The sequence below is a fragment of the Corvus hawaiiensis genome, chromosome 8 (assembly GCF_020740725.1).
Source record: "Corvus hawaiiensis isolate bCorHaw1 chromosome 8, bCorHaw1.pri.cur, whole genome shotgun sequence".
Taxonomy (NCBI): domain Eukaryota; kingdom Metazoa; phylum Chordata; class Aves; order Passeriformes; family Corvidae; genus Corvus; species Corvus hawaiiensis.
The window spans coordinates 15,905,116-15,922,151 of record NC_063220.1 but is presented as its reverse complement, the minus strand read 5'-3'; the positions used below and the strand labels follow the sequence as shown (position 1 = coordinate 15,922,151).

At 40.8% G+C, this 17,036-nt stretch overlaps 1 protein-coding gene across 2 annotated transcripts in view; it reads right to left on the bottom strand.

Moving 5' to 3' along the window:
- Nucleotides 1-17,036, bottom strand: part of BTAF1 (B-TFIID TATA-box binding protein associated factor 1) — a 52,383-nt gene that overhangs the window by 34,999 nt on the left and 348 nt on the right. The window contains exons 2-3 of one of the 2 annotated variants that reach the window (XM_048311702.1): nt 15,719-15,850; nt 11,015-11,109 (exon numbers count right to left, since the gene is read on the bottom strand). In XM_048311702.1, the coding sequence (XP_048167659.1) occupies nt 11,015-11,109; nt 15,719-15,736 (113 nt within the window). In that variant the 5' untranslated portion in view covers nt 15,737-15,850. Of the gene's footprint in view, nt 1-8,590; nt 8,918-11,014; nt 11,110-15,718; nt 15,851-17,036 lie in introns of those variants that run through there. The other variant, XM_048311703.1, reaches the window with a different exon arrangement.

The window sequence follows — 17,036 nt, the reverse complement described above, 5'->3', positions numbered from 1 at the left end:
TACCTGGAATATATAAAACCAAACGTCTTGTTGTATTTAGAGCTTGGAAATCATCTGATACTTCTGCCCTTCCCACAAAACACAGGGATTTAACCAGCAGATCTGTTTCCACAGTAACGCTGTATTTAGTGAAAGACTCCAATCATCTATTTGTAGAACAGTTCACTTATTTCTTGTTTAGAGTTACTGAATGAGAAATAAAGTCTGTCTTTACATATGTTTTTACATGGTAACTATCTAGATACTCAAATCTATGACTGAAGTTACAAGTGTTCATTATTCCCTCCACTATCAGTGGGTTGATTAGAGCACTCTAAAGAGTGCCAAGTTTATCCATTAGTTATTGGACAGTATGAGGTTATTACTGAGTATGAACCTAGAACCTGTCCACACAGTGCAATCAAAACTGCCCCTTCCAGCCTTATCATAAAAATACTCCTCCAAAAACTGCAACAAAACAAAATTAGACCTTACATAGCAGTGAAGCTCACCTAGACCAGCCTGGCAAAATAAAGATATAGGTACCCTGAACAGCCTATCTTCACAAATACACATTGTTGATTTGAGCACACACAGGAAAGGACAAATGCCTTGCCCCTGTTAGTCTGTTGCTACTAATTACATTTCACACAAATTGCCTTTAACTTTAGCTCCAATAATTTAAAAAGAAAAAACCACCAAAACCTCTTTCCAGCATCACTGGATTTTGTATTTTCTTTGGCACGCTTAAATTGCACTTAATCCCGAGTATACCTTACAACATGTCACAACACAATAGAAACTGCAGTGCAGGGCCAAGGCAATCCCAAAACCCAAGCACTCTCATAACTGGAGGCGTTAGATTTAAAAAATTCTAGCTCAAAGTATTTAAAATAATTTTAATTTTTTAGACACAATTCTGATATTTGCCATCTTAGAAATAATTATCTTCCTACTAAAATAGGCGAGCTTATTTCAATTTCTGTAGATAAAACTAGAGTTTCAACTGCTATGATTTACTAGTTAGTAAGTTGTTTTAAAGTCACAAAAATTAAACCCCAGATGTATCTAATCCAGCAGTTTTGTGTGATTAGACAGTTAAGGAGAAAAAAGCTTTACAGATCCAACTCTTCCAAATCACTGACAGTGGACTAGTCATGAGAAACATACTAGGTACCTCATTAGTTGCCAGTATTTTTTCTTTAGTGCTTTTGACAGTAATAACCCAACCTGATTTGCAGCAGTCAGTATTATTCAACACAAAGCATGGTAGCTTTCAGAAGAACCACTGTTTGCTCCAGCTTTCTTGTTCTCACTCCTTTCATTCTTCATCTCTGTGAAACTTCAGTGTTCCATACTCAAGTTTGCCATCTAGTACCACACACTCCTTTAACTATGAAATTACCTTTTTTCATCTCAAAGTCAAGCACAATATGCAACTTTGACCACTTCCTCAGCTAGAACTCTTCATGTGTCAAAACAGGAGGAAACCACTAAGTCAGCCACCCCTCAAAAACTCAACTTGAATTCCAGACTTAGTTACAACACTACATCTTCACTCCTAAAACCCACAACTTTTTGAAGCTGTGTTAGCTACAAAATACAGTTTGTTTTGTTTGGGGTTTTTTTAAACCTACAGTATGATTGGTTTGTAATTTATTAAATTGTAATACGCTTAACTTACACAGAAATGCAAACCAAACAACAAAAAAAACCCCTTTCAGTTGTCTGACATCACTACAGGAAGGTTTCAGCTTTCAACTCCAGCAAAATACATGGAAACAGGATTAGCAAATACAGCCAACAACATCTGACTAACAGTAGTCCTGGTCACATTAATCATTCTCTTCTCCTCCTGCAGGAGGATGTAAAATTCCCAAACTGGTAGTACTTTGGAGCTACTAAGATTTTTCAAATTAAGTGTTGGTGTTGCTGCAGCAGAATATGGCAGAGCCTGAATTCTGCATGAGTTGGAAGGGTAGCACTGAAAAAGCTGTCTACGACCATTAGTGCTAGCTGGTTTTTTGTAAACTAAAGCTTTCAGTCTGAGTTCCACTGATAATAAAAAAAACCCACTAAAAATTCTAAACAAATTAGTTTTGAGTACCTGCAGTTTGAAAAGAAGTTTCCTAAGTTCTGACAAGGTTTTCATTCTCAGAGCAAACTAACAGTCTCTAAACAAGTTATTAAAGCCAAAGAGAACTAAGTTTTCTAGTGGCATGTGGTTCTCTGCTCCTCATGCCAGACGGTGCTGTAAGCAGGGCACCACGTGCCTCACATCATTCCTAGAAGTGTGAAGCAATGTGGTAGAGAGATGCTCTACAATGCAGATAAAATTTTAAATTATTTTATGAAATACTTCAACTCTGTCCAAAAAATTGTTGTAAGCCTACAGAAGACACAAGCAATCAAGAGAAACATAAAGAATATTCCAGGGAAGAAAAAGATTAAAAACAAAAACAGGTCTATAAATTATTATGAAAAATAATTTTAAGTTATTATGAAAATTTAAATACTAATGCACACTAAAAAATAAATATATCCCTAAAATTACTTTTTCTGCACTTAACTGCTGTAATCAGAACTTAAAAATACAAAGTTCTTCACTTTTAACTCAAACAATGAGTTTAGATCCTTCTGTTGTCTTCCAATCCCATGTCAACTACATCTCATCAACAGGACAGCAACCATATACGACCCTGGTGTGAACTCATGCCATACGAGCTCAGTACAAAGCACAACCTTGTTCAAAGAGTAAATAATTTCTTCCTCTCACTTTATAAATTCAAGATTTTTCTAGTCCCTGTTGAAGTGTATCAGCAAGACACGACTGGGAGCAACAACTCAAAGTTCTTATGATCAGCACTCCACTCAAATTAACTATTTTTTCTTCTAAGAAACACCTTCTACACTGACAGAGTCCATTAGAAATGCTTCTGACACAGACATCAATGCAGGTGCTTAAGAACAGGCATCCAGTAGCATTTGAGATGCTTCACCTACAGAAGAGCCACCACAACTAAGTGGTGGCACTCTCCAGGTACCACAGTGATTCCATCCTCTGGTCACCAGTTTTGCACACTCAGCATTAAACCACGTTAGACATGACCCTCACCCAGGCACAGGGGGCAAATGCTGCAACAAATGACCTGTTCTGTTCTTCATGCTGATCTGCAGTTCTTTGCTGCTGCCCCCAAACAGAGGGCTGATCTCCATTTGATTAGGGACAGTTGTCATACTATTCAAAGTGAACCATATGGCACTCCTGTGGAAACTGAATGATGTGGATTTGAAAGCCCTTCAGCTCCACAGGCATTAGAAAGCTAGTAGCTGGTTAATTAATGTCAAGATACAGGTGCTAGCAACAGTATTTTCAAAATGTTTGCAAAAGAAGAACACATGTGCAGCTGAATTCTATAAAGATCCCCACTGTCCCAATGTAAGTGTTCTGACTGGACTGGGTCCCCACAGGACTTCAGATGATGAAACTTCTAAGTTGTTGCTTTTAATGAGTGGAGGCTTAAAAGGGACAGTGAACTGATCACTGCTGCCTGTGAAATGATCTGGTTGGACTTTACATCTCTGTGCACCAGCACGTTTAACTGTCTAGAGAGCAATCTCTAATAGTAAAGGCCATCTAGTATGAACACCTTGTAACTACCTTAGCATATCCTCCAACCCATTAAATTTGTGTGACTGTACAAAAAATCCTTACTGGCACAGTCCCTGGAACAGTAATGTCAAGCTCTGCCTAGAGCTCTTTGAAAAGCTGCTAGCTAGCACCCATCAGAAGGCAAGAGAATACTCTTAGGAGTTGGTATTTTCAACATCCAGAAACTTCCTGCCAGGCACTATTTCTTAGTACAGAAATAGCCCAAACACCTTGAAAACATCCCTAAATTAAATTTTAGACTTGACATGGGTGAGATTCAACCTAAATTCTAACAGAGTCTGAGCTTTTCTTGTTGACCGGACAGTCCTCTGCTGTCGCTTCATCATTTGGTCAAATCCCAGCTTGGTCAGCTCTAAACACTTGCTCACATGAATGGTTAAGTAATCAAATAAGCAACTTCCAAATATACCATCAGCCAGTAGGAGGAAAAAGCCACTCAACAGTATTCAGAACAAAACCCAGAAGTGTGATGATAGACAAAGAATGGATTGTGATTTTACTTCTCCTAGGTGTGTAAATAGTTATGAAGGTGGGACTGTGGACAGTGAAGAAATCTTGTTTCCTACACAGCAGCCTGAAGGAGCATCCGGAATGAAACAACAGCTCCACGACCACACTGGGTCACAGTATTCTATACTGCATATGGAAGCCAACCAAACGCTAAAATTAGTACAATTAATTCCATATGGATTGTATATTTCATGTATTATCTACAACTTTATGCTGTACAAGTTTTACTTGTAAACTATTACATATGTAGCTACAACTAACAGTGCACCCCAAAGTGAGATCAATTATATTACAAAACCTGTCAGAAAAAATCAGAAGTTGAAACAGCTGCAACGACAGACTAATACAAGATGTGTATCAGTAAGTTACAAAGAGAACACCTCAGTGACAATTCAAATTCCATCTGCTGGAGCAGGCTGGCATTCTTATCTGACTTTCACTTCAGTCCATTAGAAAAGTGTGTCTGAGAAACTGGGTGCTCTATCTCATTTGGGCAACAGTGCACACGCTACTTCTGCTTCCCCTCTTCCCATAACTGTATCAGCCCCCCCACAAAGTGCTCACAGAAGGCAGTCCAATGTTCTGGTCTTCAAGGTAATCTCCACCAACAAAAGAAGAGTTACACTATTCTACCCCCCTTTTAAGTCTGAACTCCCATAAGCACACTGGTTATAGAACATCTATTCTAATGCTTTGGACACAGGCCTTTAAGTTTTAGTGAACACATACTTGCTCAGGTTAACTCCTGCTTTTCATGCAAGAGCAGCCATGAAGTAACAGCTTCTAAAGAAGCTAAAAGCTGAATTCTTTATAGGGGAAGTCTGTGATAACCCCAAAAAAACATTTCTAAAAGGTATACAGTGCACAGAAGAGATTTTTGATGCAGTATTCATTTTGAAATGTTACATAAGTAATGATGCCAGCTAGTGCAGCCACTTGCCCTTGTGAAGTCAAAGCCCTACACTTCAAAAGCTGAAAGCAATAGATGAGGCCTGCTTAGTTCACAGGAGCTTTAGTCTCCCAGCCTTTCAACATTATTTATTTTAAAATAAAAACTAGGTTCCTAATCTACATATTACCAGTCATACACAAATTCAAGTAAACAAAACCACTGAAAACTCTAGAAAACAGTATTAATCTTACACAGATCAAATCAAGAATGCGTTGCAAGAGCAGCAAGTTATGCTCTCCTATATTTCTGTAAGGAACTGTCTTGAACATACCCTGAAGAGGTTGTCTTTAAGGTATATCAGGGAGAGCTTAAAAGGATATACCAACTAAAATCAAACTGTTTAGTCTCAATGCACCTTACCAGCTCCCTTATTTTGTTATATTTTAAAAGGACATCGGTTCTCCTTCATACTGCAAAGGCACTCAAAACGAGGAGAAAGCCATTAACACCTTGGTGTTAGAATAATACATGACATGCCTTTGAACACATGAAAGAAACTGGAAAAAAGTTTTATTAGATACTGAAGTACTATCATCATTTTACTACCTACTGAAACTCTACCAGCCTGAGTAATCTATGAGCTGTCATTCTCTTGGAAGTATTACTTCAGAAGGAAAAGTATCTCAAAAGATCACTTGTGAGCCACTGCGGTTGTTCACTTGGATCATGAACTTTGTAGGAATGAAGCTGAAGCAAAACTTTTCACTTCTTTTTTTTCCTTCTCACTTCCACTATCAAGAACATGGGGATTTTTTTATTAGCTGTGGAAACATTATACTACTTCATCTATACTTCTAAGACTGGTGACAGAAACTAAAGCCTACTAAGTGAGTTTGCACATTCACAGAAGGAATATCAACCTTCCCACCCACCTCTCCCTACTTCTGGAGGATGGGATTCATTAGTCTCCTCAGCATAAAACTACCAAAGAGATGAACACATACAATGTAAATATTCTGCAACATCTCCTGGTATGAGGTATCTACTGTTGTTTTGCTTTATGCCTGTTTTCTAGAGCATCAACACAGAAATGTTATATAGGAGGAGGCCTTCAATCCATGTAACAGCAGGATCTGGTCAAACAAGCACATACACATAAAATGCAGAATTAAATATCAGACTTTTTAAAGTGCACAACTAGTTACACAATTACTTTTAAGATGACCTTACTAATACCAAAGCTGCAAATTCTCAACCTAATCTGGAGGCATTTCAAAGCATTCCCTATGTTTGTTTGGATCTCCCTGAACAGACTAGGGTTTTGAGAAAGGTTTTCAACTGGCCAAAGAGCAGAAACTAAACTTTCCTGGGAAAACCACCACCTGATAATTTACTGTTTTGAGAATGTAAAACTACTCCAACCCTTACTTCCAAAAAAAGTTATTTTTAAAATAATGGTTCCAATATAGAACTATGCCTAATGAAGTTATTGTTAACATTAATGCTTGGTATGCACTCCACAAGGACTGCAGGCTTTAGAGAAAGATTAATTTAAGTCAGCTTCTTCCTCACTCTCCAAACTTGTATAGAAAAGAGGCATTCAACAATAAAATATTATGTTAGTCATCAAAAAAAAAAGTAACTGTAACTACATAGAGGAAAAGCAGAATTAGTACAGAAGCTGGAGCAACTAAACTTTCACAAAAAGATAGTTATGTGGTTACATACACAAGTACACAAACAATTATTTGTAATATGTCTGAAAGGAAAAGACCTTTGAAGTTCAGTGTTCTGAAGTAAAAGGTGAAGACAAGGTATCTTTATTTACAAAAGCAGCACTGACACTGTATCAGTGTTCCTATGGTCCGGCAGCAGAAAGGTCCATTTGTCAGGAGTTGCTGTGTAACTTCAAAGGGACATAGATAGGCTTTGCTCTATTAAAAACAAGCACAAAGCCAAATTTACACATTATCGCTTCTTATGATTATAGAAACATTGGTGTTCACCAGGAATAGTCAAGATGTTACAGCACTCCAAAATGCGAAGCTGGAACAATTCTGTACCAACTGACCAGTATTACAGCACTTTTACTGAAGTTCTATACCTTGTGTTCAATCGTGTAACATCTGGATATTAAAACTATAATCTGAAGCAATATGTAACACTATCATTAACACACCAACTCCTTTAGTGCTTCACACTGAATCTTAGAATGAGCCATATCTAGTTTTCCTTTCAGTTCCCAAAAGGTATTAACTAAATCTTTGTACTGCTGCTTTCCACTAAAGCAACTCTGGTAGCTGAAATGGAAACCAGCCTTTACAGCAGACACAGCCTCAGCATGCAGCAGAAAAGCTCTATCTTGATATTCCTGTTAGCCCCCATATCACATGTACATTACCAAAGTTGGTTAAGCAGACTGACCAGACCTAATGTAATTAGACGACTCCTCTATTTTACATGATTACTTATTTTAATGTACACAGTAATCTTGTTACAGCAATCCTTACTACTTTCATATTCTTCTGGACAGATTTGTAGGATGAGAAAAAACCACTACAAACATACAACAAATTGAAAACAAGAGTAGAATAAAACAAAAGGATACCGTGTAGAAACTACAAACCTTAAAATCAAACACCTGCTACTAGAATTCTTAAAAGGTGCATTGCTGCCATGAATTTTGATGAAGAGTGGATTGCCATTATAAGTGCGCACACCTCAACTTTGCTACACAGAATTGTAAACTCACACACAGCTTCTGAAACAAAATATACATTTGTGATAGCACTTTGGAAGTAGAGATACTACCAACACGTGACTTGGAGCTAATCTATCACCAGCTTAATTTGGATTTATGGTTTCCTTTCAACTATCCTGTTAGGAAGCTTAACGCGCCCATTTCACACACACACACACATACGTACAAAAAAAAAAAAAAAAAAGGCAGGAATTTGTGCTCAGCATTTTTTATAAACCAGCTCTATTAAGACACACCTCTATATCTGTGAATGCTTTAAACGCTGGCACACCCCAGAGCACATATGTGCAAGCAGATACTGCCCAACATTTTGAGGCAGAGCCAGAATACGCTGATCACTTTTCTCCATGAAAGCCTGTTTTATTTTGGTTACTTTACAACTAAGGGGTCTGAAAGGCAAAACCGGTTTCTCGCCAGTTTTTGCGACTCAATATCATAATTTCCTATTCTCTAGAAGTTTAGCCACCACTGGCCAACAAAACGAAGGTGTCGAATTCGGGAGGAAGCCCGAGACGCCCCAGGCAGAGCCCCTGCGGCCCGAGGAAGGGAGGGGGCACGGGAGTTACCCCAGGCCAGGAAGCAAACCTAGGCGCTGGAGCACGCAGCCACCCCCAGACCCCAGCGGGGCGGCCCCGGCGAGGCCTTTGCAGGCTCCCGAAGCAAAAGGAGATGGAAAGCGGCACCCCTCCTCCCCCCCCCGGCCACACGGAGAGCCGGGAGCGCCGGGTCGCCGCTGCCGGTCCTCCTTCCCCCATTCCTCCCAGCTCCCACCGACCTGGAGACGGCCATGGCCGCCCGGAGCCGGGCCTGGCTGACGGCGGGCGGCGGGACGGGGGGGGCCGGGGTGCTGCCCGGGCGGAGGGCACTGGGCCTCGCTCGGGCCTGGGGCGCCGCACCCAGCCTCGGCCCCGCCGGCGATCCGCGGGCAGCGGCTGAGCGCGGCAGAGGCCGGCGGCGGTCGGAGTGTCGCTCCCCCAGGCGAGGCGGCGGCGGCGTGGGCGGGAGCGGCAAAGGACCCTCGGAGCGCGGGTTAAAGCCCCGATTCCCCCATCGCCGGGGCGAAGCCCAATGCCTCGTTTTATATGAGCAGCCATCTTGTATTTATTCCCTTCCTCCATGAGAGCCGCTTCCTGATTGGCAAGAGCGCCCGGCCGCAGCCAATGGCGGGAGCGCTTCTAAGAGCAAGGAGGGCGGGAGCGCGCAGCGCCCGCACTGAGCAGGATCGGCCGTGGAGCCCGCCGGGCCGGCTGGGGGGGCGCCGGCCTCCGCCGGGGCGTTCTATCTGCACGGCGATGGGGGGGGGGGCGAACTGAAAGGAGAGCACCCCAGTCCCGCACCCCGAGGGGAGAAGAAGGGCACCAGAACGCGGAGTAAAGGCCTTTCCTTCCATGTCCACTGGGTGGTGGCACTTCTGTCCCGCCAACGCGGCGGGAGAGGGCGGCCGGTACTTGCCGAACGAAAGCCACACCCCCCTTTTGCCGAGGTCCGCCGCCCATCGTCCATGCCCGGTGCTGCGGCGTGAAGACGCTGCCCGCTAGACTACAGCTCCCGGCGTGCCCCGCGCGCCGCCGAGCCGGGTCGGGTGGCCCTGCTGTCCTAGCGGGCGGGCGCAGCCCTGGAGCCCCCACAGCGAGGGGTGGTTGTAACACACACGGGTGGTACCGCAGAGGGGTTATAGCACACGAGGGTGGTAACACGCAAGGGTTTATTAACCATGGCCAGCCACCCCGGTCAGCGAGGTGGTCGCTGGTCCGGCCCGGTCGCGGTGCCTCCGTGAGGGGCCACGTTCTTTCCCGCTCTCTGCCGTCGCCCCGGCTGGCATAGCGGCCCGTCCTCCCAGCCCGGTGGGCCCCGGGCGATGCTGAAAGACCCCTGGGATCCAGCCCGGTAGTGCCTCTTGTTCCGGGCAAGCACACCAAGCTTCCAAGTGCACGCTATCAGCTTCCATCAGGTCCAGATTAAGAAGTTAGCGTTCGACTAATCATTTAAATTAATGGCCCCAGACTGGTACATAAAAGTTAGTTGACGTACGTAACCTTTCATGTGATAAGTTGGAAACAAAATAATAGGTTTTTCTTTCCTGTGATGGCATAAACTTGGATAAACACATGAATTTGCGTAACACTGTATGATAAAGTTCTCTTCTGAAGCCCATTGGGGTGTTTCACACTCAACCCTTCTAGAGGGATTTCTGCTGGCCCCAGCCTTTCTGGTTGGTCTCCCTTTCCCCGGAGAGTTAACTCTTCGTGTATGGGCTCACATCTTCCTTCCCCAAGAGCACATGTTCCAAATAAACATTCTAGTGCTGTCTGCATTATCACTGTCTTTTGACAGTTCTATACACAAGATACTGGGATATAATGCTTCAATCTATACTATCCATGTAGGTTCAGCCTGTACTTCAGTCTTCCATAAGGTTTGCCTGGGGTGCCGCTTTCCTGCCTGTCTCTTCTCCTGTCCTTTGGTGGGAGCTCTGTGGCAACTGGAAACTGGCGTTAAAGTGGCCCCAAACACTGGCCATGTGAGTCAGCCTGAGGCCAGTGAGCACAGTGTGGCCAGAGCAAACCACAGACCCGGTTTTCAGTGCTAGACGGGGGATTTGTCACAGTGCTACAGCCAACCACCCAGGTGATGCCTTTTGCCTGTCATGACTGGTGCAGTAACTAACTTTAAATAGCTCAATGTACCTTCTGTAGCTGAATACACAGAAAAAGTCCAGTGTGTTTAGTTGGAGGCCAAGAGCATCTTACCAAAGTACTCCAAAAACTCCGCAGCCCTTCCCTTCTGCCATCCCATGCCCTCGTGTTGCAGGTGCCTGGGTCCCTGACCATGATCCCAGGAACATGCCTGCTCCTATCCCATGTGTGTACATGTTTGCACTTAGCTGTGTGATGGGGAGGAACAGCAGAGAATTGGGATTGGGAGCAGCAAGGAGCAGACTGAGGGTGGAGATATTTTTCTTGTATGTTTGATGCTGTTGACATGGATGTATAGCAAACATCCCTGATAATATTTCCGTGTTTGTTTAGCCAGGAATCAGCAGCCATCCTGTCCTGCTGTGATCTTCAGGTGATATTTCCAATTCCAACATCCTATTTCCTCTTAGGTTCCTTAGAAACAGTTAGTGCATTGTGTTAATAGCAGTCAAGGCAGAGGGCACATCAAACATGCAATAAAATTTGTTTTGAACAGCTCCTACCTGATAGAAATAAGTGCAGGGAAGATATTGGTCGTGGGTCGTATGCACTGAGTACTTGCTGAAATTATGATAAACTGCACTTTCAGGTAAACAATCTGCAAAAGACAGAAAGAATGATCTGTTACTGTAGGCATTCTAGACCAAAACACAATTCATTCAAGTTTCACACCATATATTTTTGTATTTCGATGTGACATTTATGTAAAGCACATCCCTACTTAACTATTCACTTGTATCTTCTGCTGAATCCTTTCCCTACACCCTATGACAACCAATTGTTCTTTGTCCATGCATCTGTTCAGCTGCTCTGTAAGTCACACCAATGTTTTTTGCATGTTTTCTTTCGACCCATTTTTCAAGGAGCAGCTATATATTTTCTTCCTTTTTCTTCTTCTGTTAAAAGAATCCCCCCTGAAAATTTGTTGTGTGCCAGTATACTCTCTCCAACCTGCTCCTAAATTAGATAATACTCAGTAATTTTACTCCTTTGGTCTGTTTCAATCAATACATCCTGCATTCACCTCAACTGTTCTTATTTAGCTTTCTTCCTCCTGCCAGCTGTGTTCACCTGTGAACTCTTAACTGCTTGGGCTGCAGATTCACAGGGACAGCAGCTCGAGTACGTGCCCTGTCAGCTGCCAGAGCCCAGGCAAAAAGTGGTGCAGCCTCCAAGTGCTTCAGCTGTGCAAATAGCAGATGACAGAGGCACAGTTTTTCAGGTGGAATCCCTCCTGATTAGACCTGACATTACATAACCTTCTACATGTTCAGGACTTTTAGAAGACTAACTTCCAGTTAGTTTTTTGTGGCCTGGAGGTTTGCAGGTTTGTATTACTCAGGATCACACTAGCCTCTCTCTAGTGGTAGGTGTAACATTTGATGCCTTCTAGTCTGATAAAAAAAGATTATTTTCATAATAGTTTACATGTATTTTAGTGTCTATGTTACTTGATTTCTAAATTCCCTTGGAAATCTTGTCTGAAGACAAGCGAGTCTTAGAAGCTTGTCCCTGCCTAGCAGTTTGCTCAGACAGCTTCTCTGCTGGTGTCTTAGTCACTATCATTATTTTGATAATTTGGGGAAAAATTTCTCTGAGATACATTTATGCATTATGAACTTATGCAGATGAACTGTGCAGGTTCTTTGCAACATGTATTTCTTAATAATGCTTTCTGTTCTGAGGTCTGAAAACTAACTAGATATCTTGTAGACTATTTCTAACATTTAGACTTTAAAATTCTTATTCATTTTTATATATTTAACTGTTTCTTCTTCAACTATTATTTAATCTTCCTTGTTTTTATTTGACATTTTATCTCTGTAGGTTAGGCCCTCTTTAAGTGCTATTAAAATCAGACTTCTGATTGCTGAAGGTTTTTTTTTCTTGAGTAATCTCTTGTTTCTTGCTAACTAATACTTTCTATTGCTATTCTGCTTAATTTTTATTTAAAGGTATATTTATTTTTTATCATCTAAGCTTCACTAGTTTCCATGCCAACTCTCATGGCTTTTAATTGTCTTATTTTTACTCCAAGGAGGTTTTTTTAGTAGCTGCAGAACCTTCTCAAAAGACTCTTAAAAAAACGTCAACTTGTACATGGCCTTCTTTTTAAGTTCTTCACAGTAAGTGCTGGTGGCTGGAGGCTGGATGAAGACTGATAGCTCTTGTAGTTTAAAAACACCTCAGAGATACCAGTGAAATGCTGGATTCTGAGAGACAAATCAGGGCAAAGCACTGCCACCCACAACACGCAGCAGCAACATTTCTGAAAAAAGTTTGATGGGCTCCAATTTCTCAACGTCAAACAGGTTGCAATAACACTTAGGTAGTGAAAACCACCAACATCTAAAAGATTCCCAATGTCACTAGGGCTGTGTAATTATCTAATTAGATTTCATTACCTCCGATCATATTTAACGCTGCCAATTTGGGACAGTTTTCCTGAATGAGAGGCTCCTCATATGACAAATAAAGAGAGAAAACTTGTGATTCTCTTTTTGTGACTTTCTGCTCCCAGGGATTTTATCTCATGAGATGGCATGGAATTGTTCAGAAGTGTTTCTTCTTGCCCATTTCCATTTTAAACATATTTCTGTACAACTGATCAACCTTGTACAAGGTTGTACCACCACCGTGTTTTTGTTTTTGTCTCTGATTTCTTCAGCATTTAGTTCCATAATCCCGAACTTCCCATTTTCTAACTCAGCTCTACTTTCCACCCTATCTTATAACACACAAAGACATAAATTACTGATATTCTTTGGAAACCTTTTATGTATAAAAACTAAGTTTCTTAGTTTTGTCTAGCAGTTATCCATGCTATCCTAAGTTAAATAAATATTTTATAGTTTGGGTAGTTTTTTTTCCTGTGGCATGTTTTTTAGGAAATGGTATTACCTATCCATTTGATACAGTTGGTCTTTTTTTCAAACAGTTATGTTTACATTTAAAGCCTCCCTCTTTTGACCTCTCTGTGCATGGAACTCCACCACTTTCTATGTCAAGAAAGTAACTAAACTAAATTTACATTCAGTAAATAAACTTAATACTGAAGTATTAAGGGATTAACAGTAGTAACTTCCATGGACAATTGCATCTTTATACCTGCTCTCTCACTGACATTTAGGAGAGGAGAGATCTCCATTTATATGCAGAAATTTATATATATGTTTATAATGTACATATACCTACATTTATACATAGATATACATACATATAAAAAATGAATTTAGTATTTCATATCCAAAAAGAAAACTGAAGGGGAGAAAAGCTCATGTCAATGGGCTTGTTTGGATCAAGGTAACAGACACAAAGGAGCCACTTAGAGACAAAAAGAAATGGAAATAATGAGGTCAAACTCTTCCTATAAATCTTCTGGTCTTTCTACATAGGCCTGTGGAAAAATGCAGCATGAAAATAACATGAGAGAAACAACCAGAGACCTTTTATTAAGTTCTTCTATTATCTAAAGTTGTGTGATTTTAAGGGTTTTTTCTTTATTTAACTTCAGTAGCCTGGTTGTTCTTTATTTTTTCATGAGCTAATGCAAGAGGGACATCAGTCTGTGCAGTTAAAAAAAAAAAAAAGTGCATATAATTCCAGTGTGCACAAACTGAATACAAAGAGCATAAATAGAAAAGCACCTCTGTCATCAGGGACATAAGGATTCAGAAACACACTATAATGCTGAATAAACAAGGCCAGAGGTTTCACATCTAGTCCAGCTCTTTCCAAAAGCTGTTGCTTTTCAAAGATAAAAAAGAAAGCTAATCTGTGGCCATCATCACAAGTTCTGCAGCAGTTAATGAGTTTAAATTAGATTTAAAAACAAGTCTGGTGCATGTACCCTTTGCTCTCTATATATTTTAACTCCTATATTTAAGTGATAGAAAGCAATTACTGTTTTTCTTTTACTTTAATTTGCAAATACCATTTCTCAGAATATATTTTAGGCCTATAAAAGATTTCCAGCATGTAGTGTGAATATCAGAATTTACCATTTACTGCATACCAGAATTGCTACTGAATATCAACATGATGTGGATACCAGGATGTGATGGTCCCATTTTTCATCTGAAGTGTGCAGACAAGTATCAATCAGCTCTAGCATTTTGATATACCAGTTTATACTTTCTTTTATTTACTTTGTGCATCTCAAAGATGGACTGAGATTAACAGATATTAACAATAGTTTGAATTTTGTTTTCTTCTCCTAAAAGAGTTAATTTTGTTTTTTGGACTTCTGTTTGGTAGTATAACTCTGAAAGTAAAAACTACTTTCTGTTTATGTTAGAAGAGGCCCTTTCAAGAACTACATGGGGAACATCCTCATCTGTAACAACTTTATCAGGTTTATCTATGTTGAGGGTTCTTTCATCTTCCTTTGTGGAACATTCAGTCCTGGGTGTTCCTCATAAAGGAATAAATATCTCCTGTTTTCAGTATGACTCTGTATTGACTTGCTTGTTGTACTTCTTAGAGAGGCAGTTACTTCAGATTTGTTTGTTACACTTTAATTAATTTATAACTGTAAGTTTTGTGTGATGGGTACAGTAATAGCAACATTATAGTGTGTTTTGATGCTGTCCTGAAAGTGTGAGATAAGACAGGTATGTACCTGTAATAGATAAATTGAATTTTATTCTTGGATTCCTCTAATGCTGGGATTCCTGACACCCAGTAAAAACTGAGCTTGTTTTCAATGTGGAATAGGTTTGTGGAGTAGTTTCTTATGATTGTCTGAAATTCCCATTGGATTCTACAGGGAATGTCTTCAGGATATTATACTACACACAGACTAGATTTAAAGCTTAGAGAGAAGACTTAATTAGTTTTAAGATCCCACATGACTTTATTGTAGGATTAGAAGTCTGAGTGCTCCTGTATTTTTTTGATAACGGTTATTTACATCAACTCACACGAGCCACCAGCACAGCTTAGAAGACCCAGATAAGAAGTTGCCAGGAACTCCTCCTCCAGCATGTGCCCTCTTTTTACACCCAGTAATCTTTCACCAGCTTTTTACACATGCACCTTTTGCACATTTCTTCCCTCACACTGTTAACTCTCTCCCCCAACACCTGCATTTTCATTTTCCCTCCTCAATTTTTCTTTTTTAAAACATTTCTTCTCCTGTCCTTCCCCCACAACCCCTGCATTATCTTCTCATCTCAGGAGGACAAAGAATCAAGTTGCTTCCTCACCTGGTTCCTTTTTGTCATCTGTTTTTCTGGCTTCCCACGAGAAGACGAAAGGGAGCTGCTGGCTGGGTAATTGCCATCCACTGGAACCAGTAAGGCACAGTACGCTGACAATTGGAGAAAGTAAGAGTCAGCCTGGAGAGGAAACAAGCTCTAGTGGTTGGGGACAGCATGGAAGCTATTGCTTTTTGTTTGCACACACATTTTAAATAAACTGCTCTTCACAGTGGCCAACGATTCATACCCCTTGCTAAACCCCAGATGGGGTAAACCTTTCTTTCTCAGCATCGAGCACCTTTGAGTGTCTACATTTCTGGATGATTCACATAAAACATTTTAAGAAACAATTGATCTTCTTTGAGAAGCTGCTGCTCACATCATTGAACTGCTGGTCCTGGCACACTGGTTGTAGTAGTGCACCCCAAATTTGAAGCGTAACACACCACTGCTCATTTTTGCACATGCAAAAAGAAAGCCTGCAGCTTCCTAGCCGTTACTTCAGAGGCAAATAAACAGGGAAGGATCCAAGTTACACTTGTGGCTCCTTGTAGGTAATTTACCTTTCACCTCAGCTGAGAGAAAAAAAGAGTCACATGCAAACCTTTCTAGGCCTTTTATAGGTAACTGTTCTTCACACAAAACCTAAATTCACTGTGCATTGCAGATTACTACATATAAATTTGGTTGTATCCTTGTGTTCTGGTTTTCGGTTGGAGCTGACCTCTTCTTTTCCCAAGCCATTCTTGGGAGTCAGCCTTATGCACAGAACTCATCTGAACTTTCAGTGTTTTTCCAGAAATCACCTGAACATTTCCTAACTCAGGATGACCATGCCTCAGGGTAAGCTGGCACCAAGGCTTCACCATCTGATAAAAATCCAATGGAAACATGACTTCAGGACAGCAACAGAAAAATAAGTTTTCTGAGAGTTGAGTTCAACAGTTACATATATTAGAGCTGTTATTGTTACAACTTCATTTAATAATTTTGTGATAAAGCTGGATTTTCTGTATTCTTGTGTTTTTCTTCAAAATTTCACACTCAGGGCAGTGGGAAACCAACCCTATCTGGCTTTTTATGCTCTGTGATACAACAACAGCTATTTCTAGGTTTGCTGAGAACATACACAAAAGAGACCAGCAAGATTTTATGACCTTTTTGTAGAACTGTGAAATAAATAGAAGTATTGTGTTTTATTTATACAATATTCCGTTAAAAAACAAGAAACATTTTATTTAATTTCATTCTCCACCATGTGGATTTAATTAGCAATTAAATAGTACAGATGTGAATATACAGTGATGAATCAACTGTGGAATTT